The 26,972-nt window shown below is 45.5% G+C and overlaps 1 protein-coding gene across 2 annotated transcripts in view; it reads right to left on the reverse strand.

Annotated features, from left to right (window-relative positions):
* The window catches only part of EDIL3 (EGF like and discoidin domains 3), a 1,521,395-nt gene that overhangs the window by 524,186 nt on the left and 970,237 nt on the right, over positions 1–26,972 (reverse strand). For both annotated transcript variants that reach the window (XM_086960856.1, XM_086960857.1), the window contains one exon: positions 9,310–9,491. In XM_086960856.1, the coding sequence (XP_086816982.1) occupies positions 9,310–9,491 (182 nt within the window). The remainder of the gene's footprint in view (positions 1–9,309; positions 9,492–26,972) is intronic.

A 26,972-nucleotide genomic window follows, 5' to 3' on the forward strand; every position in this document is an offset into this window, starting at 1 on the left:
ACAAATGTGAGACTTAAAACTAATAGTAAAAAATCTTCAGTAAACTCCTACTTATAGGGACCGATTAACGAGGAAGGGACAGCTCCATACTTGTTTTCCTTGACAAATGCACGCCACAGATTCTTATTACTCACTTTTCATTTTAATTGTATTCCTTGTATGCTGACTTATCCGTCAGGAATTTTTTTTCCTACATGAGTCCCCACCCTGCCCATGTGACGGGATGTCCACCCAATCTAATTTGTACATTTTCTTTTTTTGTAAATTTTATGAGGAACCCTGTGTAAGATTTATATTATAGCCTTATAGCCCGCCGTAGCAGGCTATAATGGCAAATAAAGCCCCGCTCCAGCGTTAAAGGCCCGAGCCGAAGGGAGTGGGACTTTAATAGCCGGTATAGCCCAGCTAAGAAGGGCTATAAGGCTATTGGAACATTCTGCCACTAGAGGGCAGAATGTTCTAAAAAATTAAACAAAGGCCTCTAGGAGCATGGGGGGGGGGGGGGTTTAAATCCCCTCGGGCTCCGAGAGGCCTTTGTTTAATCAGCATTGGAATGTTGCTTTGCGGGCCATTACCGGCCTGTAGAAGCACGGAGCATTCCATTGTCTGCAATGGAGTGCTCCACATTCCAATGTTCTAATTCCTATTATGTGCAAATGCAATTATACCTAATGTCACCCAGGAATGTTCTCCCTACAATTATTGCCTGATCATCTTGCTTGCTACTGTGTCACATTTTGTTTTATCCATCTACTGGAAGATCAGGGGATTGCATAACATTCTCTAATGATTTGCATATTTTTACCATGGTAACAATGGATGTTCTTAATAGTTTATTTTTTACCATTTGTATATTGATTGATGTTTTTTATTACGTACGTTTGTACTGTTATGATCTTACCAAATAAGCATTGAATAAAGCGATTTGACTGACTGGCTGACATCATGATTATACATACATATTCTAACCAACACAATGATTTTTACTTGCTTTCAAATATTCAGTTCTATTTTGTTAAACCCAAACTGACACCGGGGAAAGAAATGGCAAAAAAGTACTATAAGAAAAAATAGGTACAGGAAAAAATGAGAAACAAATGAGAAGAAAAGGAAAAAGAGAAAAAAATATAGTAAAATGTCTACATAATGAAATCGTTCTCATAGACCTTAATGTACCAGTAAGATAACATTTTCTTAATGTCTGTTTTCCATGGAGAATGTATTATTTTTCAACAGTATGTATTCATCACACTGTATTTGCATTCACCCTAATAGGAGTCTTACAAATACTGTGCAGGTATTTCAGGGTCCTGGAGGTAGAAGGTCCCTCATGGTATATGCGGGTCTCACAGTCATTAAGTATTTCTCACTGTTGCTGTAGGTCTTTCAGCAAGAGTACGGGTATACAACAGATCTGTTTGTTCTAGTATAGTATCCATTGTTCTCCATAATTGTGCATAGGATTCATATACATTGTATGGTTATACACAGTGTGCTTAGTTCTTCCGCATCTCTCGGATTCCCCGGAGACTGCAGGTGCCCTCAGTAGTGTATGATTGTCTTGCAGTGCATGTCTTTTAAGAGATCAGTAGGGGCTCCCGATGGTTGCTGATTCCCAGAAAGCCTCTTGCGCTCCTACAGTGTCCTCTGCTAGGTTACTAAATTGCTCACTGAATCCAGGTATCTTAGCTTGTTTGTGTGCTCTCGAACAAAAGTCTTTGTCTCTTGTCTCACAAAGAGGATGTGGATCTACTAGCGTTTAAGTTGAGTCAGATGATCTTCCACAGAATCACTAGGAGTCAGAATATCCCCACAGAGTCACTGGAGTGTTTCTAAATATTTTCCCAAGTCTCTTTGTTAGTGCTATTTAGTCTCCTATAAATTGTTAGGCCTCTTGCACTGTGCCTGTCTTCTACAAAATCCACTGATGTTACAGAGAGAGCTCAATGTAATTAAAAGTCTGTCTCCAAAGGTTGTTTCAGATTTTCAGACAGTCTATCTCTTTGAGGAAGTGCAAAATTCCCAAAGGACTGCATATGTATAACAGAGTTAGAGGTGATCTTCCAGTTTTTGATTCTAACACAGTATTGTTTTCTCTAAGCGTCCAGACATGCACTACTGGCAAATGGATTTCTAATCTGCTCCATCCTGCTACTTTGCTTTCTCCTCTTTTTGATGCATCAAGGTTTTATGACCTGTTTTTCTCTTCCCAATACAAAGTATTTCTCCCTAATGGTTGACAAGATCAGACTGCTGGACCCTGGTTGGAAATTTTACAGCAAAGCGGCATCAAAGCCTGCTTGTTTTTGGAGCAGACCCAGCCTTGGTCTTGATGCCTCTTTATCATCATGGCGAGTTCTAAACAACCAGTGGAGCTCCCTTACTGAGAAACCCTCACTGAATTAAAAGAATCTACATAAATATAAGCCTATTTCTCAATGTTGCTACCTGTCCAAGCTCCTGGAGACAGCAGTATTTACCCCATTAGCAAATCATGTACAGTATAACAATTTTCTACACCCTTTGCAGGCAGACGTTTGGCCTGGATGCAGTACGGAGGTGGCTGTAGTGACTGCACTTGACGACCTGTGCCTCTACACTAATTCTTTTTTAAACAGGTTTTATTGCTTTATTATGGTCATAGCATACAGGCAAAATAAAAGGCGAAAATACCCCAAGATCTGTGGAACCCCTTCCTCCTAATGACCATTCCTTCCTTCCCACGGTCCTTCAAGCGCCCTATGTCTCAATGGGGTTCTAGTCTGGAAGTGCCCCCATCGTTAATCATACACAGTTGCTTGCGGGATCCTCCCAGTCAGAGTAATTTGTGCTATTCATTGTGGTAATGTCAATCTTACTGGGATTGCGCAGTGTGGCTTGTGGTCGATCATTTAGTCAGACGCAACACCAATTGCGGCATCATTAGACCCTGTTCTTGACCCAGTTGATCTATGAGGAGAGCTACCTGTTGATAGTGCATCAACCGCCTGGAACATTCAAAGTAGGCTGACCCATGCTCTTGCCACCTCCTGCGATACCTGCCCGATTTTAGCATCTCTAAGTAGATTCATACTTTCATATGTTGCCCATTGTTGTAATGTCATCCTTGTACCCTTGGCAGCCCCATTTGTTTTGCATACTGGCACTGGTAGTAACTGTCTCTGACTGTCCCTGGGCTCTGCTTAACCAGGCCAGTGCTATGCTGAAAACACACTTAGAATACAGTGAAAACACCTACATACACTAGGGAACACTCTCGGTTAGGGTACCCCTATGATTGGCATGCCCGCCCCAATAAGGCCCTAACACATAATAACGCAGGGGGGTCAAAAGTACCTTTAAGTCACTAGTATATAATAGGGCATGGCAGTTTAGAGGCCTGCAGCCCTTCCTTTCTGCACTTGTATGTGTGCAATGACAAGGCCTGAGGTCAGTTTAAAAGCAGCACCGTGTTGCAGGCTGCTTTTAAAATGCAAATTGTTCCCAAACTGACTTTGGTGTTTGGGGGACTCGCAAATTAATAAACTACCATATTTTGAAATATTAGGTACTCCCAGGATCTCCCCAAGGTGTCCCAGTGGTGGGGGCTGCAGGTAGGAATATGGAGGACTCTTATAAAATAGGTATTATATATCTTGGGTTTAGTGAAATTGCACATTTCACTTCTCACATTGTAGCATAGTGCTTTCCTAAATTGATGTTTGTGCTAAGAGCACTGTGCAGTGAGGATCTGCAATATGTTTACAACAGGACCTCCTTCAAGCTTGCCACCCGGAAGCACCACCAGCTGATCCGCGCCGCCAAGAAAACAGCATTCAAGGACCGGTTGGACAACAACGCACACAACTGCAAGGAACTCTTCAACATCGTGAAAGAGCTTTCCAACCCCAGCACAGGAAACAACAACATCACCCCATCGCAAGACCTCTGTAACTCCCTCGCTTCATACTTCCACAACAAGATCGCGGACATACACAACAGCTTCAACAACCAACCAACGCACACCATGACCGAACAACCACCCCCCACCACCACCCTCCACGCCTGGACCCCGATCAGCACCGAAGACACCATCCGCACGATGAACTCCATCCACTCCGGATCACCGACCGACCCCTGCCCTCACCACGTCTTCAACAAGGCCGACGCTGTCATCGCACCCCACCTGCGAGACATCATCAACACATCCTTCGACACCGCCACCTTCCCTGAGATCTGGAAACACGCCGAACTCAGCGCTCTGCTCAAGAAACCAACAGCGGACCCCACCGAACTCAAGAACTACCGCCCCATCTCGCTCCTCCCGTTTCCTGCGAAAGTCATCGAGAAGACCGTCAACAAGCAGATGGCCGCCTTCCTCGAGACGAACGGATCCCTCGACCCCTCACAGTCCGGCTTCCGAGCCAATCACAGCACCGAGACCGCCCTCATCGCCGCCACCGATGACATCCGAGCCCTGATGGACAATGGAGAAACAGCGGCCCTCATCCTCCTAGACCTCTCCGCGGCATTCGACACGGTCTGCCACCGCACCCTAGTACAGCGCCTCAGCAACATCGGAATCCAGGACAAGGCGCTGGAATGGATCATCTCCTTCCTCGACGGAAGAACACAGAGAGTCCGCCTACCACCGTACAAGTCAGAGGCCTCCGAAGTCATCTGCGGCGTCCCTCAAGGATCATCTCTGAGCCCCACCCTCTTCAACGTCTACATGAGCCCCCTCGCGGCCATCGTACGCAAACACAACCTCAGCATAATCTCCTACGCCGACGACACCCAGCTGATCCTCTCCCTGACCAACGACCCCGCCTCCGCCAGAGCCAACCTGCACGAAGGGATGAAAGAGGTAGCCGAGTGGATGGCGACCAGCCGCCTGAAACTGAACTCTGACAAGACGGAGGTCCTCATCCTGGGCTCTTCACCCTCCGCCTGGGACGACTCCTGGTGGCCTCCCGTCCTGGGCGCCGCACCCAAACCAACAGACCATGCACGCAACCTGGGCTTCATCCTGGACTCCTCCCTCTCCATGACCAGGCAAGTCAACAACGTCTCCTCGGCGTGCTTCAACATCCTACGCATGCTACGGAAGATCTTCTGGTGGATCCCCACCGAGACCAGGAAGACCGTCACCCAGGCCCTCATCACCAGCCGACTGGACTACGGCAACGCCCTCTACGCCGGTACCACCGCCAAGATCCAGAAGAGACTCCAGCGGATCCAGAATGCCTCAGCCAGACTCATCCTCGACATCCCACGAACCAGCCACATCACCGGACACCTGAAAGACCTTCACTGGCTCCCCGTCAACAAAAGAATCACCTTCCGCCTCCTCACCCACGCACACAAAGCCCTACACGACCAAGGCCCGAGCTACCTCAACAGCCGGATCAACTTCTACGCTCCCAAACGCCACCTCCGATCAGCCAACCACGCCCTCGCCGCCGTCCCCCGCATCCGAAGAGCGACTACAGGAGGAAGGTCCTTCTCCTACCTGGCCGCCAAGACCTGGAACTCCCTCCCGACCGACCTGCGCCTGACCCAAGACCACCTCTCCTTCAGGAAGAAGCTGAAGACCTGGCTGTTCGAGCAGTAGCGGCACCCCCCCCCCCCCCATTGATATTCAAAAACCCTAAGGTCTCCCCTATGTGTTCAGGGGTGAGGGGTCCAGTGGATATAGGCAGGGTCCTTATAAGAGATGTTTCTTGCCTCTAAGAGAAGATTCTGCCTTCCAAGGGTCTGCCCTGATTGGTCATAGTTCAGTGGATTATCCAGGCTGTTTTGATGAGGTGATAAGTAGCCCGTGGGGTTAAAGAACTATTCTGGGAGGAGAGGGTTGTGCTACATAGTAATGCCAGAACAAGGGGGAGGGGTTGTAAACAATATTTTCAATAGAAGAAGGTGACAGACAGGAGAAGCCAGTTTCATTTACACCCCAACTCTTTGAACTCAGCCAGATGGCAGACTTAAGGAAGGAATGCTCAGATGCCAGGGGGATAGAGAATATGGAGATGAGCCACCCTGGAGGTCTGTTTAGTCCGCTCTTACCTCTCTGATGAGAATTCAGCCATATTGAATTTCGGAAGAATAGTGCTTTTTGGGAGATCATAGTGTCACACTCAGGAGGAAATGGTCATGCTCTGGGGTGTTTGCCAGCATCTTATTGGACAGCAGTGCCCTCCTGCTTGACTGAGAGAACACTGAATAAGTATCTGAGAGGGGCACAGCATCTCAGATCTGCTGCTTGAAACTACAGAAGAAGAAAGATGCATGCTGGAAGTTTGATTTGTCCGAACCAGCCTTGCACTCTGACTGACTGTGCCTGCTGCACAATCTGGAACTACAGCCCTGTGAATCAAACCTACAAAACCTTCAAAAGGACTAAAGAGTGAACTCCATGCAAGCTATAGGTTAACAGAGCTCACCTTGGCCATCACTACCAAGAATCCCGAGCCTGGAGTACAACCAATGGATTTGTAAGGGTTTTGTACAAGTGGATTATGGAAATTGAAGTCCCAAACTTCCAAGGACTATGTTGGAGCTTCTAGACCCTTGATGTAAGTTATTAGACACTGGGGGACCCTCAAAGGAACTTCAGGACGAAGTTTGAAGAAATTTGGAGCAACTTTGAAAAAAGATCCATAGGTGGACCGACTTGACCTTGCCAGCCAAGCCGGCAACCATTAACCGCAAGCAAGCCTGTCCTTCAGGTTCATCCAGGTAACACGTGTCGGAGGTCCGACTTCCAGAGTTTGACCGGGTGCTGGTCAAAACCCAAGCTGGCAAACCCTCACTGAATCTGGCCTTGGGAAGAGCATTGAGGGACCCTGGGAGAAAAATCTCTGTAAAAGTTATTAAGTCTGAATTTAGAAAAGGTGACTGGGACCAACTGCGAGACCCAAACCGCCCACCTTTCACTGTAAGCTGGCCTAGAACTCTGGTCATCCCACTGGAAAGCTCCAGAGATCTGACTTCCATGAGATTGACAGGAAGCTTGTTGCAAGGCAAGCCGGTAAACCCTCACCGAATCCCGACTGCCTGAGATCTTTGATGGACCCCGGAAGGAAAAGCTCCATAAAAGTTTCTAAGTCAAAAGTTAAAAACTTTGACCGAGACCTAACGCGAGGGGTAGCTGCACAGGGCTCCATATCGGTCAGCCTGAAACTTTGAATTTGTCCCTGTCTAGCGCGACTCGATGTCCCAATAGGCACAATAGGTTTCTATGTGCTGTATAGTGCTACATCTTTAAAAATTCATATCTCCGGTTTCCTATGTTTTTTTAATTGGTGGTAGATTTTTGCTGTGAGTTGTGCCTTAGATATTTACTGAAGTGGTATTTTACATGCTTTACATGCCTGTCTTTGAAGTTAAACCTGCCTGCTCACAGCCAAGCTACCAAGGGATGAGAATGGGAATAATTTTCTAAGACCTGCTCTGAGCCCTATATGGTGTTAGTGGTATTATTGTCAGTGGTAGATTCATATTTACCACTACTCATATTCCACTTTCCAACACCCATTCATTAGCTTCTGCTCTCGATTAAGTCACTGTAGGGCTGTTTGTTGATTTCTGTTCATTGTACTTTGGTGCTTTGCCAATATCAACACCAGGCCAATTAATTTGGATGTAACTTTATACTTAGCTGAGCACATGAACCGGCTCAGTAGGCATGTGTTTGGCATTCTAGTGATATTGCGCTCAGTGACATCATTGATAATGTCCACTACGCCCGCCCTGGTCCTCTGCTCTGATGCTGGAATCGCAACTGCCTTGATTGTACTCGGTCTAGCCACAGCATTTGTCACTGCAGACAATCAGATCCTGTTGTCCAGGTTTGATTACTTCAGCAAGAGGGATTAGGCCCTGTCATGTTTTGGAAATGTACTATTTAACAGAGCTAAAAAGAATTGCTCTTGCCTCCTTGACCTTGTCTGATAGATCTTTAGCCATAGGGGTCTTTCTGGGTTACCTTCTTTTTCCACTCTTTGAATTTATATGTGACCCCAAGGCCCACCTTGTCCATTCCATTCCTTTGGTCTTTTTATGCAAGCAGATGATAGTAAATTATATTGATAATTTTGGGTGATGTCACCACTCTGCCTCAATCTTTCATGACTGCCTAATTAAAGTGAAACTTGGATTTATTTCAAGCAGTTGAAGTTGAAAGGTGACAAGACTGAAGTGAGGTGAGGTCAGGTGAGATCACAATAGAGAGCTCTGGAGATGAGGCTGGGAACAGTGTGCATTTCCCACAGTGTCTGGCACGATGTTATTATAGTTTTCAGAATAAATGCTCACCCGTCCTGTACCTTTCTGCAGAGTTCAGAATGTGATGGTCAGACATGTGACAATTGAAATAATGATTCCATGGGAAAGTGTGTGAAAGAAGTCTACAGTTGTTAAAGTTTTGACAGCACCAATACAAAAATAAAATGCAGTTTACATGCGTGAAAGAGAGAGCGGGGAAGGAGAGAGTGAAAAGACATCAAAGGAGAGGAAGGACATCAAGTCTGAGAAAGATGGAGGGACTTCCCAACAAGATACATGTGGAGAAAAGAGTTGGAAGTAGGTAATGTAGAGAAAAATTTCAGGGGAATGTGAAGACAAGAATGGGAATTGTTCCTCCTTTTTCTGAAAAAAGAATACACATAAGGGCTAACAAGCATTGATAAAGCCAATAAATCAGGCCTTTTCTAGGTGTATAAGCTCATTGTTGGATGGTTTATTTGGATACACCGACAGCAAAGAAAGGCTGAGGCATAGAACATGCTGCTCAGTCGGTACGTCGTGTGGACTACAAGAGTCTAGTTCACAGGTGTTAGGCCACGGCCATAATTGCATTGGCCACACTTCTTTCTGAGCCTCCCAATTGTTCCACCTCACCCTCGGCACTTCCTGCTCATTTGCAAGTGTGCCAGCTGCATTATGTAGCTAAACTCCTTTCCATCGTAAAGGGGAAGTAAGTATTTTATGGCATCCACTGATATAATAATAGAGAACGAGAAATACAAAGAAAGTGAGAGCGAAGAATGAGTGAGAGAGGATAGTCAGTCTCCAACTCAATGCCACACAATTGGTATGTATTGATGTATTTATTCTCAAATACGTTGTCCTCTGACACTGCAAACACACCAGCAATCAAATGTCGCTTTGTTTTTCAATCCATTACATACCTAGCAAACATCTGGAAGGGCACTAGTCAGATACGTGTGACACTGCACCTTTCTCCACTTATACACGGATAAATAAGGGCGCACTGAGACATGCATTTAATGAACGCTCAGAACGAGTATTTTGTCTCTGGTGTTTTACCTGAATCCATGGCCACCTGTCATTTTCAGCTGCAGTCCAGGCATTTACCAGCCCTTTCTTATTGAGCCGTGCATAGTACGGGTACCACTTCTGCAGTCCGAAGAGCGCGCGGTGCGTGGAGGAGGCGGTGATTTGCTGGTTCGATATAATGCCACCTTCTATTCCCAGAGGTCCAGAGCATCCTAAGAGCAAATAAATGAGCAAAGGATGAAAAATCAATGACACCTTCTTGCGAGGAAATAAGTGTTACTAGCGCCGCAAATTGATGGCCTTTAATTAAATTATTCCTGTTTTTTTCAAGTGGCTCACCAGCATTATGATATAGCTTCAGAGACACCACGTCTAGCTGCCTTTGCAAGTCCACACTTCTGCATTATATGTCAGGCAAAGCTCATTCTCTGCCTCGTCTCCATTAACTGCAAAGTGAATGATCTTACATTGTCAGAAGTATATACATCCCTAGAGCAAAATGCGATACTAACAAAGGATGTCTGTGTCTCTGCCATTGGGACAGACAGCGAGACAGTCTTATGGGTTTCATTTATAATTTACATTTAAATATTGACTGTATTTATTTTGGGATGCAATGTCTATATTCCATTTATCTCTTTATGTCCTATATATTTTGCAGGAAGATTGCAAGAAATAAATGACTGACTCACCCTCTACATAACATGTGCGGCATAAGTGGGGCATACAGACTGCTTTAGGTCAGACTACCATATACAAAAATATCCAGTGATTTGAAAGCTGTGCCTTAAATATAATTTACAAAATATTGTCCGTTTGAGCAGATGTCCTATTCTTCTCTCAAATGGCATGATATTTTTTAAACAATATTTATCACCCAATATTTGGGTCAGGCGATATTCTAGCCAGAATATTCTGACATGACACCATATGAGAGTGTGTGTAGAGGGAATGGGTTGTGGGTGTTGTTGGATTGCTACTCCATTCCAAGAAATCTGTAGATTTGTGGCACTAGGCCGAGGCGTAGCCACTGAACTATGCCTATGGGGGAAGACACGTGCAGTGCACAAGGAGACAGATATTTCCCTTCCCAATTTTGCTTTTCATTCTAAAAATAATGAGGAATTATAAAGCTCTCTCAACTCCTTTACAGGTCATCTACAGGCTCCACCTGTAGAACACAGGAACTGAGCTTTCGGGTCCCGTTCATCCGCTAGAGCTATGATGTATGTTTAGAGCAAGTGAGAACCATTGTGTTGATATCTGTACACAATCACATCTAGTATCTGTCAATATAACCAAGACATCTCACCAGGGTGAAAGGGCACTCTATAAATATGTCACCCATGTGTGGTAAAGCTAGGGCTTTAGGTTAGAGAGTACGGCGATCCCGTGAAGCCTGCCCATTTCTTCCCACATTACTTGCGTGAGAATCAAGCCATACCTCAGGATCAGAACTTGCTCATTTGCATGGTGAAGTGCAATGAACCAGCTGAACTAGTGGTTTAGCCAAGGGGGAGGAGCGGAGGGGCGGTCCGCCCCGGGGAGAATGAGTCTCCACCTGCTTACCTGCAGTCAAGCATTACGGCAAAAGCAAGAATCGATCGCCAACATCTTCCCCCCTCCCCTCCCCCGACTCTTATTACCGCCACGGGGCAGCAAAGGCTGAGACCACCACGGCCTAGCTACGCCTCTGCAGTGAACTGTTGTCACGTACAGTGGGTTCTACTTCCCTGGCATGACTGCTGAACATTCCCTGCATCCGAAACAAAAGCGCCTGTGGAGTGTGGACAGTGTTTATGTACCATGATTGCTACTTGTAAAATAATTAAAAATATATCGGCGAAAGGGTCTTAAATGCTTGAGAAATATTTTGAAGGTCTAAGATTTCTCTCTGATTTAATCTATCAAAACTATCGGAACTTTAAAGCCATGTATTGGCCACGGTGAGTAAGTCTGCACTTGGTCATGCAACGTTCTTAAATAATTTCAGGAATAGAGAGATGGAGAGGTTAGCATTAGCTGGAGCTAAAGACAAGACCAATTCTATGGACACGGACATTGTGTACGATCATTTCTATATAGTTAGTTGAGATGGTACATGGTGGCCAAGAGCCCAGTGCAAGAGGGGGCTAGTGGATGCAAATTCAGGGGGCCTTTAAGTTTCCTGCTATTTGGGAACACAGTAAAATAAAGAGAAGGAAATTAACAGAGGCTTGAATCAGAATAAGGGCAGTAACCTAGCCAAATCTCAGAAAGGGTGCTTACCCTCTTGAAACTGAACTATGGTTAAGTGGTGACTAATTCAACCACTAATGAGCATTGTGTTTTAATCATGCGTAATAATCCCGCAAGGTCCACTCCCCCTTTTACTTGCCAATGAAATGACTGTATTGAAATGGGAGCAATACATATTCTATAATCTACCTCAGAAGATAACAAATACTTTACTAACTACAACTCTGTTGGAAAGTGCATCTTGTTGTGTGATTTCACCCATTGTTTTTTGACTGCATGTGTTGGCATAGTTGACTCAAAACATTGGGAGACTGCATGTCATAGGGAAAAGTATTGATTTCATTTGTGTGCCAGTATTAGTGTGCATAGCGTTTATCAGGGGCATAAAGGGCATATGATGCATGTGGCAAGTAACATGCACTTACACCACAAACAAGTGACTCCAAAACACACACACTCAGAGCTGCATCACCAGCTCTTATCCACAGATACTTGTTTCCATCATTGTATACATATTTAAATTATGAATTCCCTTCTCATAATATTTATTTTGCTCTACGATTCAATTCTTTATTAATATATGCCTGTAAAAATATTAGTTACATTCTGCTTTTTTTCTCACTATTGTTCACATACTGCACATTGTCTTTGATTAGTACATCTTTGAAATAACAATCTAATATAGTAATTGTCCATTGCCTTCCATCCTTAATCTCGTTCGACCCTTGTCGATGCCCTTGTTTCAAACATCAAAGTCCTCTCCACCCATAAGCTAGAACATCAATATGATATTTATGTATTTAGAAACCTACCTCATCTTTTTGCAAATTTTGCTATTTAGCAACAGGACCTGCACTAGACCCTGCTGGTTTCCTCCGCTGGAGTGAGTCCTGAGTTCAAACTTCTGTTCCTATGGTCCTGGAACGCTTGACTCTGTCAAGCTGGACTTCTCCTAACAGCTCAGAAAAGCTGGAATTGAGAACATTCCTGGACTTTGGGACATTTGCTGGGCTAAACAGCTTTCTACCACTTGGAACGTCTCTGCAACAGCAAATCGATTTCAGGGGGTCCTTGGTGAAAAGTTAGCCAGCCTCATGTAACTACATGCAATCTTTTCTTGCTGGAGGAACGTGCCAAAAGTATTCGGCTGGTGCAAAATTGGAATTTTCCCACTTATAGCTTTTACCCCCAAAACATATGGTTTCAGCAGTACCTCGCACAACCACTATCAAACTTAAAGAGGACCTCCTCGAATACATCCTGCAACCTTGCCCCACTGAAGTGTTTCAACTTCTATTTCTGAGAATAAGTCCCAAGGTAAAATCTCTGACTGAGATGCACCTGGATGGTGTGTACCCTTTGAGCTCCATTTTGGTTGGACTGAAATCGTGCCTGGGTCCTAGTCTACTGTGAGCACATACGCTTAGTCTTTTTAGTGAATTTTTCCTCAAATCTTCTAAAATTCTTTTCTGGTTCCCCTTATTGGATTTTAGTCATTTTGGTATCAGTTCGCCTATTACATTTTACTTTATTTGTTCTAAATTGGAATCTGATATTTATTTTGTTAGGTTTTGACTTTTTAGCTAGTTTAGTACTTCTAAATGCTTTACACTTTGTCCTGAGTTCAGCCTGCCTGCTATGTGTTATATCTATAAAGGGTTTAGCTCAGCCTTAAATTACTGAAACCTTAGCCTAGATCCAACAGGCTAGTAAGATTATAACTTAGGGTGAACAGCCATACACTCTGATTAATAATTCACTTTCTTAACCAGTGAAACCTGTGGGATGGAACTGAAAATCAGCCTTTTACATTGCAGAGATATTGGCCTCTGATTTTTAGGGCACAGTCGCTTCTTGGCCCCTGCTGTCAGCATATTGTTTATAAAATGTAGTTGAGGTATAACTATTATATTATATTAGTTTTGTCTGTGTTCCTTAAAACATGAACCCTGCCTTTCTTACATTCAACTAACTATAGATCTGTTATCCGTTCTATTTAAAACATTCTAAGACTCTGCATAGTTAACCTGTATTAACATTAGCTCGATGTAATCAGCAGAAGCCTAAGCAGCATGAAACATTTAAACAGTCTTTTCAGTAGCTCTTTGGCAGCACACATGTTTCTCTTGTGCCCTGATAGTGTATAGCTAAAAGTAAACTAAGAACAACATGGTGGTCAATTGCTTACTTAACAAATAGTCGTTTTACTCTTAACTGTTTCTTTACTCTTCCCATCTCTCCTTACTATCATGCATCATTACATACTGAGTATTAGTCACTAGGTAGATGCACCAAATTCTTCTCCCAACGAGCTGTCAGGAATAGATGGGGGGTATTCATCTTTAGTTATAAAGAGGTGATCTTGATTTGTCTCTTGTTTCATGACAATTGTTTTTCTTACTTCTATCTCCTGTTGCCCACATTTGTGTGGCTTCTTCTAGCTTGGCTCTTTCCTCTTTTTTTTCGCATACTGGCCAATAAGTATTTTATTGGCTTAACTTTGTATATTTCTTAATTTTCACTGGTGACAACCATTTCCTGGTCATCTAGGAAATCTAATAAACATTCCACGCATGTGGATCTTCAAATTCCCTTATTTTCTCATCAATAGCCACTATCATGAAGTTTAACCCTAGTAATCCATACTCAAATCCTGTTTTCTGATTCTGGATCTGAGGTTTAACAATCTATTCCTCCTTAAATTGATTTCATTGGAAAAGTCTTGCAATGTCTACTTTTTTATGTTCCTGGTATTGAAACTCACTGTGCTTTTTAGCATCAAGTATCAACTGCTTTATGTGTAAGAGTCTCAGAAAGCATGCACTAATTTGCCACACAGTTTGTCTATTCTTCCTGATTCAGTGATCTTATTGTATATGCCCTTTGAAATTTCAATGGCGGATTAAATATTAGTTTTGTTATCTCTGGGATAGACAAGATTATGTTATCTTCCACTTCTGATCTTTCTGGTGTCCCGAAAAAGTATTAATTTTCTCAGCAGTTCATCGCAATTCCTCTGTTTTCTTTTGCAAATTCCAGTGGCTTTACTTGCAATCAAGAGACATCACTATTTTGTTAGACCTTGGTGAGCCTCACTTTGGTTGGTCCAATGTTTCATTGAATGCAGTTATATCACCCTTATTGGAAAAAAAAAGTTCACTCACCATTTGTGCTATTGCTTCTTCCATCTAAATGTTGGAAAATGTAATGGTTGTTAATTATTTCAATATTGCTTCCAGCATAGCTTCTGTGGACGCAGTGTGTAGCTTTTACATAGCTGTTTTCTGCATTTTACTCGACACCGCAAAGTACAACTGCCTCACAAGGTTTGGTTAGGACATTTGATAACAGAAGTCAGTGCTTTAAATATTCTAAGTGAGACTTATGGTGCTGATATTATTGCCATTGGCCGGTCTGTAGTGCTGCTTCATACATGTTATTAATAGTATTGTTTGGATAATAATGTTATATCAGCTGGACTGGGCCACACAAGCGTTAATGCGTCATTCTTATTACATTTTGTTGTGACAATATTACTTTTATATCTTCCAGTTGTTTGCTGTTTTGTTGCTTCCTTTGGCAAATCTTTCTTCTTTTCTTTGTCTCCTTTCAATAGATCCCAGACACTTCATGGCTAGTATTTTCAATTATTCTAAGTATGGGGATTTTTCTTCCTTCAAAAAACAACCCCCCAGGCAGCCCCGCCGCTGTTACCAGCACGACTGCAGCTGACGGCAGACCACACTGAACCTCCACATCTGCCCTCAGGTGCGACTTGTGCTCACTGCTGCAGTGCGCTGGTGGCCTAACTGCTGGTTGTCACTTCAGATTTCTCCACCATTTCCCTATGATGGAAGGGTATCATGGATTCTAGAATCCCAGTATCCACCAGTTTTGCCACCTGTGGAAGCAGCTAGACGTCCTATGTCAGCAGGGCTCATTGGAGCTCTACTCCAAAGCCACCATTGCCTTGTTATGAGATTTGAAATGATTCATTATTTTCGTAGTACAAATTTGGACTGTAATTTTTGTCTTTCTCACCCTAAAGATGCCGTGATAAAGAACACTGCTCTAGATGAAGCATCAACAGGAAGGAGCTCAGCATTGGCAAAACAGTTTTCATGATTGTTCTACACCTCTCTAGGTTCTAGAATATTCCTTTTTCTCGCCTACTGAACTTGACATACTTAATTTTAATGTTGTTGTCATCATCTATGATACCACGATCCATATCCTGTAATTGTCTACAAAAACCTGATATTTTACCCCTTAATTAAACTCAGAATTTCCGCCTGTTTTTTTTGGGGTTATGTTGGAAATAACATCCTTGCAAATAGGCCAATGGGCCATTTGTTTTGCATCTCAAGTTATCTCATGTTCCAGAGCTTGCAGAGACATTTCTTTTGTAAACAGGAGAGCATCAAATGCCATGTCATTCATTTTTTTAATGATCCAGTGCGGCCTCTCATTGCTACAAAAAAACTGACTTGTAAGATGCTTCCCCAGCATCCATTTCTCACTCCCTAAAGGGCATTTTTTAATGGTGTACTCTTCAAGACAAGAAGTAAGAACTAATCATCAAGTATAAATTGGGAGTCACATATCATACACAAGCATAAATAGATAGATTGTATTTTGTTTTAAAAAAGAAGTTACAATCTCAAACAGCTAAAAAAAATCGACGTAAGCAAACCTGCGAGGATTGTGCTTGAAGAGGAGGGTTTCGCTGGTGATTAAGCAACACATGCCTAATTAAATAATACTTCCCACATCAATTCACCTACCTGTGGCTCCGGGCCCTTATTTGCCTAAATGGTGAGTACTTTGAAACAGGCAAAATAATGGCATTGAGAGCTATAAAAATTTATTAGATTTATAAAAAAATACCCATTGGAATATTCAAAAAAGTTGTTATGTTTTAGGCACAAACAACCTCCAATTGTTTAGGATTCTAGTGACGCATTACATTTGTGTTTACATTCTTGCAGAACAATAGACACCTGTTCGATCATTAAACTTGTTAATACGATTTAAGGGAAGCATAAAAGGTTTCTATGAAGATCACAGATCAAATCATGCAGGCTTGACACAATATTAGACAGAGGGGGCCTTTTAACGAGCTTTCATGAAGGTGAAAAAGAAAGTGGAAAAGGAGAATCATGAGACTACTGCAACAGGCTGTTTTAAGTCTCTCGTCTTAATTATTCACAATTGTGGCCATAGGCAGAACAATGGAAGAACACAATTCATGTATATCCCAAAAGTAAGCAATGTGAGTACTGCTTCAAAGGTCAAACAGGTACATGCATCAATGTGGGCTTTTGCGATTCTTTAACCTTTGGGTTTAGTTTGCGCAGTACAAATCGCATAATAAATAAATAAATAATTAAGGAATCGCAATTATGGAATTGCAAAAGCCTATGCATGTAGGAATCGCTATAAAATTAGCGATTCCCAAAAATTCCTTAATTGCGAGTCGCAATTAAGGAATGCCTTCCCATTAATTCCAAAGGGCCTATAGGCCCATAGGAAGTAATTGGAGATTGCATGCGCAATTTGCTCGCAAATTGTGCATGCAATTTCAAGGGTGCAAGGATGTCAAAAAGACACCCTGTTTTACTCCTGAAATTGCTCTGTGCACACATGTTGCGCACACACATGCCCTAAGAGCATGTGTGTGTGTGATCTACAACTTTAAAAAATGCTCTTTAGTGCATTTTTCAAACTTTTTGCAAATGACCATGAAGTTCAACTTTATGGTATTTGCGCCCCCTAGTAGCAAAATCGCTATTCTAAAATGGTTCTTGCATTGCATGTAAGGAATCGCAAATTGCGATTCTTTAATTGCAATCGTAATTTGAGAAATCACAATTAATTGTGAATTCTCAATTTGCGAGTGCCTTGAACCTTGATGCATCGCAATTGCCCTTTTTGCGGGCGCAAACATCTGATTTTGGCGAATCGCACTGTTTGCGCTCGCAAAAATGGTTGATGCATGTGTCTGAAAGTCCTCAAGTGTTCAGCCATGTTGTATTCATGGAGCCTTAATCTGTATTATGAAACAGATTAAGAATTCAAACATTCAATACATATGGCTATTTTTTGTCACTGCACTACACATTATCTGCAGGAAAATCGGTGTTTGCTGTAGAGCAAATATATCCCATTGTTAGGTCTCGCCTGAGCCAAAGCATGCGCCTCTTTGGCGAGACATTTAGTAGCTGCTTTTAAAAGTGCTACCTTGCCGGCCACCAGCTTGCTATTACGCCCACATGATGTGCACAGCTGCCATTTGGCTTCTTTCAGCGCACGCGTGAATGCCTTCTCCTACCCCCCTCCCTTCTCCCACTCCCTACTCGTCAGCTTCATGCTAATCGTGGCACTTGGGCTTTACTTTTAACATTAAAAGTAAAGCGTGGGGGCCTCGATTATACCAAAAGTAAAGAAATAGAAAAAAACTTCTATTTCTTTACTTTTGCTTTAATTGCGGCACCCGTGCTTTACTTTTAACATTAAACGTAAAGCGCGGGTGCCACGATTATAGCAAAAGTAAAGAAATAGAAGTTTATTTCTATTTCTTTACTTTTGCTATAATCGCGGGACCCGCACTTTACTTTAAACTCTAGTTCTGAGTTGGAGATAATCTTACCGCATGTCACACCAGGCACATCTGATGCCATTTTTTGACAACCTGAGCAGATACAATGGCATTTCTTGAAGTAGTGAAGACAAATATTGCATCATTCTGAATGGGGGAAGCACACATAATGAGTAGAAAAACATTGTAAATGTTGGAATATGGGGTGGCCGGCGTCATTCTGAACATGAGGTAGGTGGTGTCAAGGACGACTGGGAGGCGGGTGAATGGGCCCAACCCCTTATATGTAGTATGGAAAGTGGGGGTTATTCAGTTTAGCTGAGGAGTGCGTAACTTCTTTGCCTGGGTTGGGGAGTTTGATTTTGGTTACGTAGATTGAGAAGTCTAATAGTCCATAGCACAATGTATATAGGTGAAGGCTGGATAAGGATAAGATGCAATAGATTGAATCTAGCCCTGATAGACTAGTCGGTGCACCATGTAACTAGACAATTTAGAAATTGGCAACACATTTTTTGCGTTAGTGGACTTTTGGAGGTGTCCACAAGTAGCTGTCGATACAGTAAAATAGCATATCTTTGACTACAGAAAGTATATAAGAATATCTTAAGGAGAGCATGACAAGGGGGGTACTTTGTTGGCCTGGCTCACAAACCATACGAATAGGATCACACAGACACTGTAGGTAGATTCTGAGGCAGGCACACACCTCCATACACAGGAGACTATCAGTAGAAGAATTAGAGAATTTTATACAGAATTACATGCTATGTCACTGGAGCTTCCATCACAGTTTATCAATGCGTTTTTAGACCCAGTCCACTTGCCAAGGATTATAGGGGAGGAGGCAAGAGACCTGGGTGGGGATATAACTATTCAGGAAGTGAAGGATGGATTAGAACATATGGCAAGAGGGAAAGTCCCTGGGTTGGGTGGGCTTCCTGTGGAATTTTATTATTCTTATATGGAGGTGTTGGCTCCAAAGCTGTTTAATCTTTACTTAGCTGCCCAAGAGGCAGGCGTTTGCACAGTGGGGCAGTGGCTTTGATGATCTCATTGTTAAAACCAGGAAGAGCTCCTGAGGATTTACAGCCTTACCACCCACTTTTCATGCTAACTCTGGATTACAAAATACTGAGTAGAGTCTTGTGCCTATTACTATTAATGCCCAAACTAATACACACAGACCAGTCTGTTTTCATTCTGGGATGAAATTGAGCTCTTAATATTAGGAGGGTGCTGGTGATTATGGAATCTTATTTTGCTGAGAGTGAAAAGACTGTAATTGCGTTAATAGGTATTGAAAATGCCTCTGTAGGATACTCAATAGGATGGAATTGGGTACTCAATTTATTACATGGGCAAAGCCTAATTATATGGCAGCTACTACTCGAGTCAAAACGGGTAGGCATATTTAGGAAACATATATGGTGGGAAAGGGGGCTCAACAAGGGTGCCCAATTTTGCCATTATCGTATTACAATTGCTATGGAGCCACTTGTAGATGGGTGAGGACTGGAGAGGTTTACATAGGAGCTGGAGGAACAGGGCGTACATCATTATTTAGCATTACATGATGATGATATGTTGTTATTTCTCAAAGATACAAATGTACATTTTCCTCATGCTATAAACCTCCTAGGTCGGTTTGGACTCGCTTCCGGCTTATGCATAAATTGGATAAAATCATACTTTTTCCCATTACAGAAGGCTGTGCGGCAACCTGAAGATCTGAGGGGACTTATTTGAGAGTGAACCTGTGTAAAATATCTGGGGGTCCGGTGTACCATACACCCACTGATTTATTGGAGGGTAATATTGGTGTGTCTACTAAAGGTCTCTGGGCATGTGCTAATTTAATTTTTGTCACCTTTTAATTGTTTTTTACAACAGAAACAAATCCATCAGCATTTCACATGAACATACACAGAAAATCCGTTAATATGGCATGTTTTTGGGGAGTCTTAGTCAATAACAGAAATACATCACTTGGGCATGGTATGCTGTCAAGGGGATACAGGCTCAGGCGCGCAACACCCATTGAACTCACCGGGCTTCAGCCCCCCCATCGTGTGTGGCAGCCCGGGATGAGACAGATCCCGGGCCCACACAGAGCCGCACCCGAACGTTTCACAGGTCTTTAAAAGACCATTTGCATGGTAATTAGGCATTGCAGCTGTTTCACCTCTTCTAAGAGCCCCTGCAGCTCCACTCTGCCAACTGATTAAAGGTTCAGCCCCCCCCGAAATTTTTTCTTAGCCCCCCCCCCCCGAAATTTGGCTCTAGTTGCGCCTCTGTACAGGCTCATCCTCTATCGTAGTCGCTGGTGGAACACGTATATCTCCCCGAGGGCGCACTAGCAGCAAGGCCGCACTTATGTGTGGCTCCTGCAGCCTGGAGATATAATCCGCTAATTATCCTAATTTACCGTCGCCTACGCTTCCTATGACCTTGGATCCTTGAAGAGACCAGCCTATTACGACTCCGGTCCAAAATGCACATGGTTTTGCTGCTCCTGGCCGACGTTATGCCCGATTGAAGTTATCCCCGTGAGGTGCCCTGGAGAAGACTGACACTGCTGGCCGGCTTCCCGCACTACCTGAGTCCGTGGCGTACCACGAGGTGGGTGGGCCTTCACGCACGCCCCTCGGCGGGCTCTCTCCGTGCGGAGCTATACTGGAAGACTTGCTGCCGGTGCGGAGGTCCGGCAGTCTGGTGCCCTCGCTGGGCACTCGGAGATTCGCTGTGACCGCTGCCGGAAGTGCAGGCGGTGGAGCCGCGTCGCTGCACTTGGCGCCGGCGGCCGTGTGCGGCGGCGGCCATTGTGTGGATGGGTGAGGCGGGGTGCTTTACCTGCTCGTGCCCCTGTCTGACCGTGATCCTTCCCCGCCTCTTCTGAGTGCAGATAGACCTGCAGCGGCCAGATCTGCCTTGTGGTGATTTCTGCGGGCGTCCTCATTAAGTGCTACTGGCGCAGGGCCGACGTGACCTGGCGCCCCTGGCCTTGTGGGCTGCGTGCGCCCAGGGAGACTCACCTCGGAAGGCGCCATTCTCTGATGCAGATGCCAATGCTGGCGGGGGCTGCTGATGTACAGAAAGAGGTTGTGCATTCCATGCTGATTTATTGCTGCCTTTCACCTCACATGGGGATGCTGGGACTATGCTGCGGGGCACTGCACTATCTGCTGGATCTACTGTGAGGAGTGCTGGTGCCTGAGAGGTATTGCTGCTGGCGTTGTGATTCTCCTTTCTGCCACCTGTGGAGCGGGCTGCGGATTTGGACTGGCATAATTTCGGACTGAATGCGGGCCCGCGTGCTGGTGGGCTTCCTCTACTGTTGAGAGTGTGCGGGCGAGGGGGACTCCTGCTGTTGCCGGTTGCCTTCATCCCTCTGTTGCCACTGACCTACGCTGCGGATTGGGCGCCAAGGCTGCGAGAGTAGAGGTATCTGCAAGTTACGGTCGTCCCTGAGTGTCATGTGACCAGTGTGTACCGGGAGGCAGACGAGGGGGTCCCCTTTGGATCGCGTCGCACTGTGGTTGCTGGTCAGTTTGTGCATCCTTGCTAACCCCAGTGGGCGCCGTCAAGAGCCACGTGCACCTTGACATGGGCAAACCGGACAACAAACAGCCGAAACTGTCCTTTGATTCAATGGCGGCCAAGAGGGGGACGCGCCTTGCGCAGGATACGGGGAGCTCCATATCCTCCCCAGTTGCCACTGACGCTGTTCCCCAACATGTTACCCCGGACTTTCAGCAGATGATGCAAGAGATGAGACAGGGGTTTGCTACTATAGTGGACAAGGTGGATAAACTATCTTCACCAATGGATGCGGTGGTGCAGAGAATAGACGTTCAGGAGGAACGCATCACGGCGGCGGAACAGCGTATTTCTGACCATGATGATACTGCGGCTACCCACACGACGCAATTGGCGCGAATGGACAATGTACTACGGGTGATAGCTGCAAAGAATGAGGAGTTGGAGGCCAGAAGTCAGCGCAACAACATACGCGTGGTAGGTGTGCCGGAGACGACAAACGTGGGGAAGATGGAGACATATGTGGAGAAGATTCTGATTGGCGCGGAGGCCTTCTCTAAACAATTTTTTGTGGAACGGGCGCACCGTTCCCTTGGGCCACGGCCGGCCACTGGTACCCCGCCGCGTCCAATCATCGCACACCTCCTGAACTATCGGGACCGAGACGCGGCTCTTCGTGCAGCTCGCACTGCCCTTACACTCTCCTATGACGGGGTCAACTTCTCCATTTATCCGGACTTCACACCTGTGGTGCAGCAACAGCGGCGTAAGTTCCTGGATGTCAAGAGAAAGCTCAGGGAGCTGCAGGTGGACTATGCCCTATTGTATCCTGCGAAGTTGAGAGTGACACATCAGGCGAAGCAGCATTTCTTTACGAACCCGCAACAGGCAGTGACTTTGTGAAGCGCCTTAGGAGGGAACTTGCTGCGGATCGACGACGCAGAGAGGAGGGGCAGGAAGGTTTCCACTCGGCCAATGAAGATGAGCGATATGCACCGCCGTCTGGGCTACTGTTGTGCCTTTAACCTCTGGAGCGGAGCTGCAGTGTCTGCACTTATTGTCTTTTCCTCGCATTTGTACTGTTTGATAACGCTGTGGTGCATTGCGTACTGGGCTTATTGGATGGTGTTGGAGGACGTTGGAGGAGCATTGGACTACGATGGTAATGTACTTCAGGCACCCCCCCCCACTACCTGGGCCGTACATACTTGAGTCGTGAGGGCCAATGGCGAGGTGTGGGGGGGTGGACATGTGCGCCTCTAGATTCCACCCCGAAGGGAATTCCCCACTGAACTGGAAGTTTCTAATGCAAATGTTTCGATGGGTGGGTTGTGGTGTGGGTGGGGGGGGACATGGAATCCTGGCAGGTTGGGGTTGCTCAGGTGGGTGGTGGGGGGATGCACTTGTACTGAAGTGCGATGGTCACTTGGGACTGTTTTTTGTTGTTTTGCTGTTTACTGGTTTGCTTTGATTGTGATTGCCGCTTTGGACCGGGGATTTGAATGTTCCGATGCTATACTTGACCTCACCTGTGCTGATATGCTGTGGAATCATCCTATGCCTGGTGCTCAACACCCGGCGTTGCCACAAGGGGGGAGGGGTGCAATGGTGGGGGTCTATTGGCGGGTCTGCTGTGGGTGTTGGCCATATGGTCTCTATTGGGCTTGCACTGTTTCTGGTCCTGGCTTTGGGCTCTGTACCTGTGCGTCACTGGTTGGAGTTGGGTGGGGTCTGTCGAGTTGAGGGGGGGTGAAAGGGGTAGTTGTGGTGTGGATTTGGTACGGGTGAAAGTGCATATTGGATTTCTGTTACGCTGTTCTTCGCCTGGGAGGCGACGTTGTCTCATGGATATGTCTGCGTTGATAGTATTTTTGCACGGATGATGGCTGATGGTGCGCTAGATAAGATATCGATTATGTCCTGGAATGTGCGGGGGCTTAATGATGCCAAAAAGAGTAGGAATGTGCTGCAGTATTTAGATAGACATCAGGTACAGATTGCTTTCCTGCAGGAGACGCATTTGCGCCCAACACATGACCCTAAATTTGCTAGGCGTTGGGCCACGATTCGGAAATTCTCATCATACTCGTCCTATGCGCGTGGGGCTGTTGTCTTGATTAAGAAAACGCTCCCTTTTCAAGAGTTAGGGGTGCGAGTGGATCCTGATGGGCAATATGTGATTCTGTGGGGAAGAATTGGGTTGGATACTGTGGTGCGTGTGAACTGTTATGCGCCAAATGTGAATACGCCTGACTTTTTTCTTACGCTCTGGGGACATGTCATTGCTGTGGACGCCACGCATGTTGTGTGGGGCGGTGATTTTAACTTGGCGCTGAGAGCTGTGGAAAATAGGTCAGACGGGAGCCATCAATACAACACTCAAGCTAGGGACGTGTTGTGGGGCATTCTTGAGGAAGCAGGGTTGGTGGAAAGCTGGAGGTTCACACATCCAGACGGCAGAGAGGGCACATACTTCACGGCACATGCACGCACTTGGGCGCGGTTGGATTATATTTTTCTGTCACGGGGACTTGCCGTGGGGATACACAGGGTGGAACATCTTCCCAGAACTTACTCAGATCACTGCCCGGTTCGGATTACAATGTCGATGCCGGGTCTTAATAGGCGGCGGCCCCCCAGGAGACTGTTTCCCTCAGTACTGTTGGATCCCATCTTCAAGGCAGAGCTTGAGGAGGAAATAGAGGCGTTTTTTTCCTAGGAATAAGGGGTCAGTGGACAGTGTGGAAATGATCTGGGAGGCATTTAAGGTGACAATCCGGGGAGTTACGATTTCTAAGAGCTGTGGGGTACTCAGGACTATTGTTCAGACCATCACGAAACTGGAGGCTGATTTAAAGGAACTAGAAAATAAAATGATCACCGATTCGGACCCAGAGCTCAGACACCAGTTTAGGGACAAACCTTCGGAATTTGAAGAGGAGACTGCTAGGGAAGTGAAGTATAGAGGGAAGAACTGGACCGCGAGGAAATATTGCGAGGGTGAAAAACCGGGTAAGGTACTTGCTGCACTTACAAGACACCCACGGTTTAGTACGGAGGTGTTGGAATTGGTACAGAAGGCCGGCACCCGCTGTCAGGATGCGGAGGGGATTCAGAAGGCCTTTATGCACCACTACACACAGCTATACACTACGCAACAGGTGGGGGAAGTCAGGTATGGGGGTTTCCTTGATGATCTTGCTTTATGTTGGCTGTCTGATGACCACAGGGCATTTCTTGGTGGGCCCCTGGAAGTGGAGGAAATCAGAGACGCCATTATGTGTCTGAATAATGGCAAGGCGACGGGGTTGGATGGACTCCCTGCCGAGTTCTACAAATGCTATGTTGATATTATGGCTCCGGTACTCAAAGAGGTCTTTGAGGAGTCCCTGGAGGTAGGGATTCTGCCGGGATCCATGAGGGAGATGGCGATTACGTCTCTGCTGAACCAGGCAAGGATCCCTTGGACACAGATTCCTACCGCCCTCTATCGCTGTTTAATTGCGACGCAAAAATATTGGCGAAAGTCCTAGCAACACGGTTGCTTATGCCCACTATAGTGCTGCCGGATCAGTCCGGTTTTGTACCCGGGCGCGTGACCTCCCATAATCTTCGCACCCTATTTTCTTTGATTCCGACTATAGCTCCTGATCTCCCTGTCGCCGCAGTGTTTTTGGATGCTACGAAAGCGTTCGACTCTGTGGAGTGGAATTATCTCATTGACATACTGTGCAGAATGGGGTTTCCTAGAATATTTATCTTGTGGGTAAAATTGTTGTACATCCAACCGGTGGCCAGAGTGATTATTAATGGAATACTCTCCCCTCAACTGCCTATAACGAGAGGAACTAGACAGGGCTGTCCTCTTTCCCCACTTTTATTTGCTATCGCCATAGAGCCACTGGCTTGTAGAATCCGGCAACTGCATAGACATAGTGCATTTAATTGTTTCCAACGCCAGATAGAGGTCTCACTATATGCGGACGACATCACGGTATATGTGAAGGACCCACAAACGAATCTCAATCCAATACTACGGGAGCTTCTTGTCTTTGGCGGAATTTCTGGCATACACATCAACTGGAAAAAGTCTCAATTCTTCCCACTTACTGCGGCGGTCGAGAGGTTTCCGCTGGACTACCCCCTAGAATGGTGCGACGCAGACCTTCGCTATTTGGGCATTGTGGTGTCGCTCGATAGGGAGGAGACAATTAGGCTTAATTATGGTGTTGCTATTACCAAATTGGCGGATAATGTTGCGAGATGGATGTCCTTGCCACTGTCTATGGCGGGTAGGGCCTCGTTGGTGAAAATGGTGATACTCCCACGCTTCCTGTATCTGTTCCAAAACATTCCCTATCACCCTGGCGCGTACTTTTTTAAACGCCTTTGATCGGAACTACTCAGATTGTTCTGGGGGGGAAAGCAACCGCGGTTGAAATGGTCTACTTTAATATTACCTTATGACAAAGGAGGGTTTGATATCCCTGATTTCGAGGTATATTATATGAGTGCTCAGGCGCAATATGCCTATCATTGGATGCGCCCCACGTCGTTTATGCCTCAGATTGCGGCTGAGGAGTGGATTGCACATCCCCTCCCGCTTGATGGTATGATACTGGGGAAAGTCGGTGGATGTGGATATGCGGCCTACCACGGTCACTTGCACGGTGGATGCCTGGACTCGGGTTACGAAGACCTTGGGGCTAAAGTTACTTTACTCACCGGCGCTGCCGCTTGTCCATCACCCTGCCTTGTCACTGCTACAGGAAACGGGGTTTCAGAATATGTGTAAACGAAACAAGATACTCACATGGGGGGATCTGTTCCTTGAGGGCAATTTTCGTGTGAGAGTCCAATTCTTCCGTGAGGCAACCCCCTCTCCATTAGATGTTTTTTACTACGTGCGGCTACGGCAGGGGCTCCGCGCATTGCTACCTCAGTTCCCGAGTGAACCTGGAGTGGCCTTACCACTACATGCTATATTGGTGTCTGATGGTCGTCATCTGGTCTCAAAATTGTACAGCACCATTAGGGCGCAACGAGAGGTACCGGCCAGTCGCGCACGTGAACAGTGGACTCTTGAACTTGGCACCGAAATCTCTGACGAGCAATGGGCCTATTGTTGTGGCGTGACTGCCAATATCTCTTCTAGCTGCCGACTGAAGATAATTCACTATAAATTTGTGCAAAGGTTTTACTATACCCCGGCTAAGAAACTCAGATTCCGCCTGGCGGAGGATGATAGATGTGCTCGATGTCGGGCGGAGGGGGCTGACTTTCTTCATTTGGCTTGGGAGTGTAGTGCAATACGTGA

This window comes from Lissotriton vulgaris, chromosome 3_1 (genome assembly GCF_964263255.1).
Source record: "Lissotriton vulgaris chromosome 3_1, aLisVul1.2, whole genome shotgun sequence".
Classification (NCBI taxonomy): Eukaryota; Metazoa; Chordata; class Amphibia; order Caudata; family Salamandridae; genus Lissotriton; species Lissotriton vulgaris.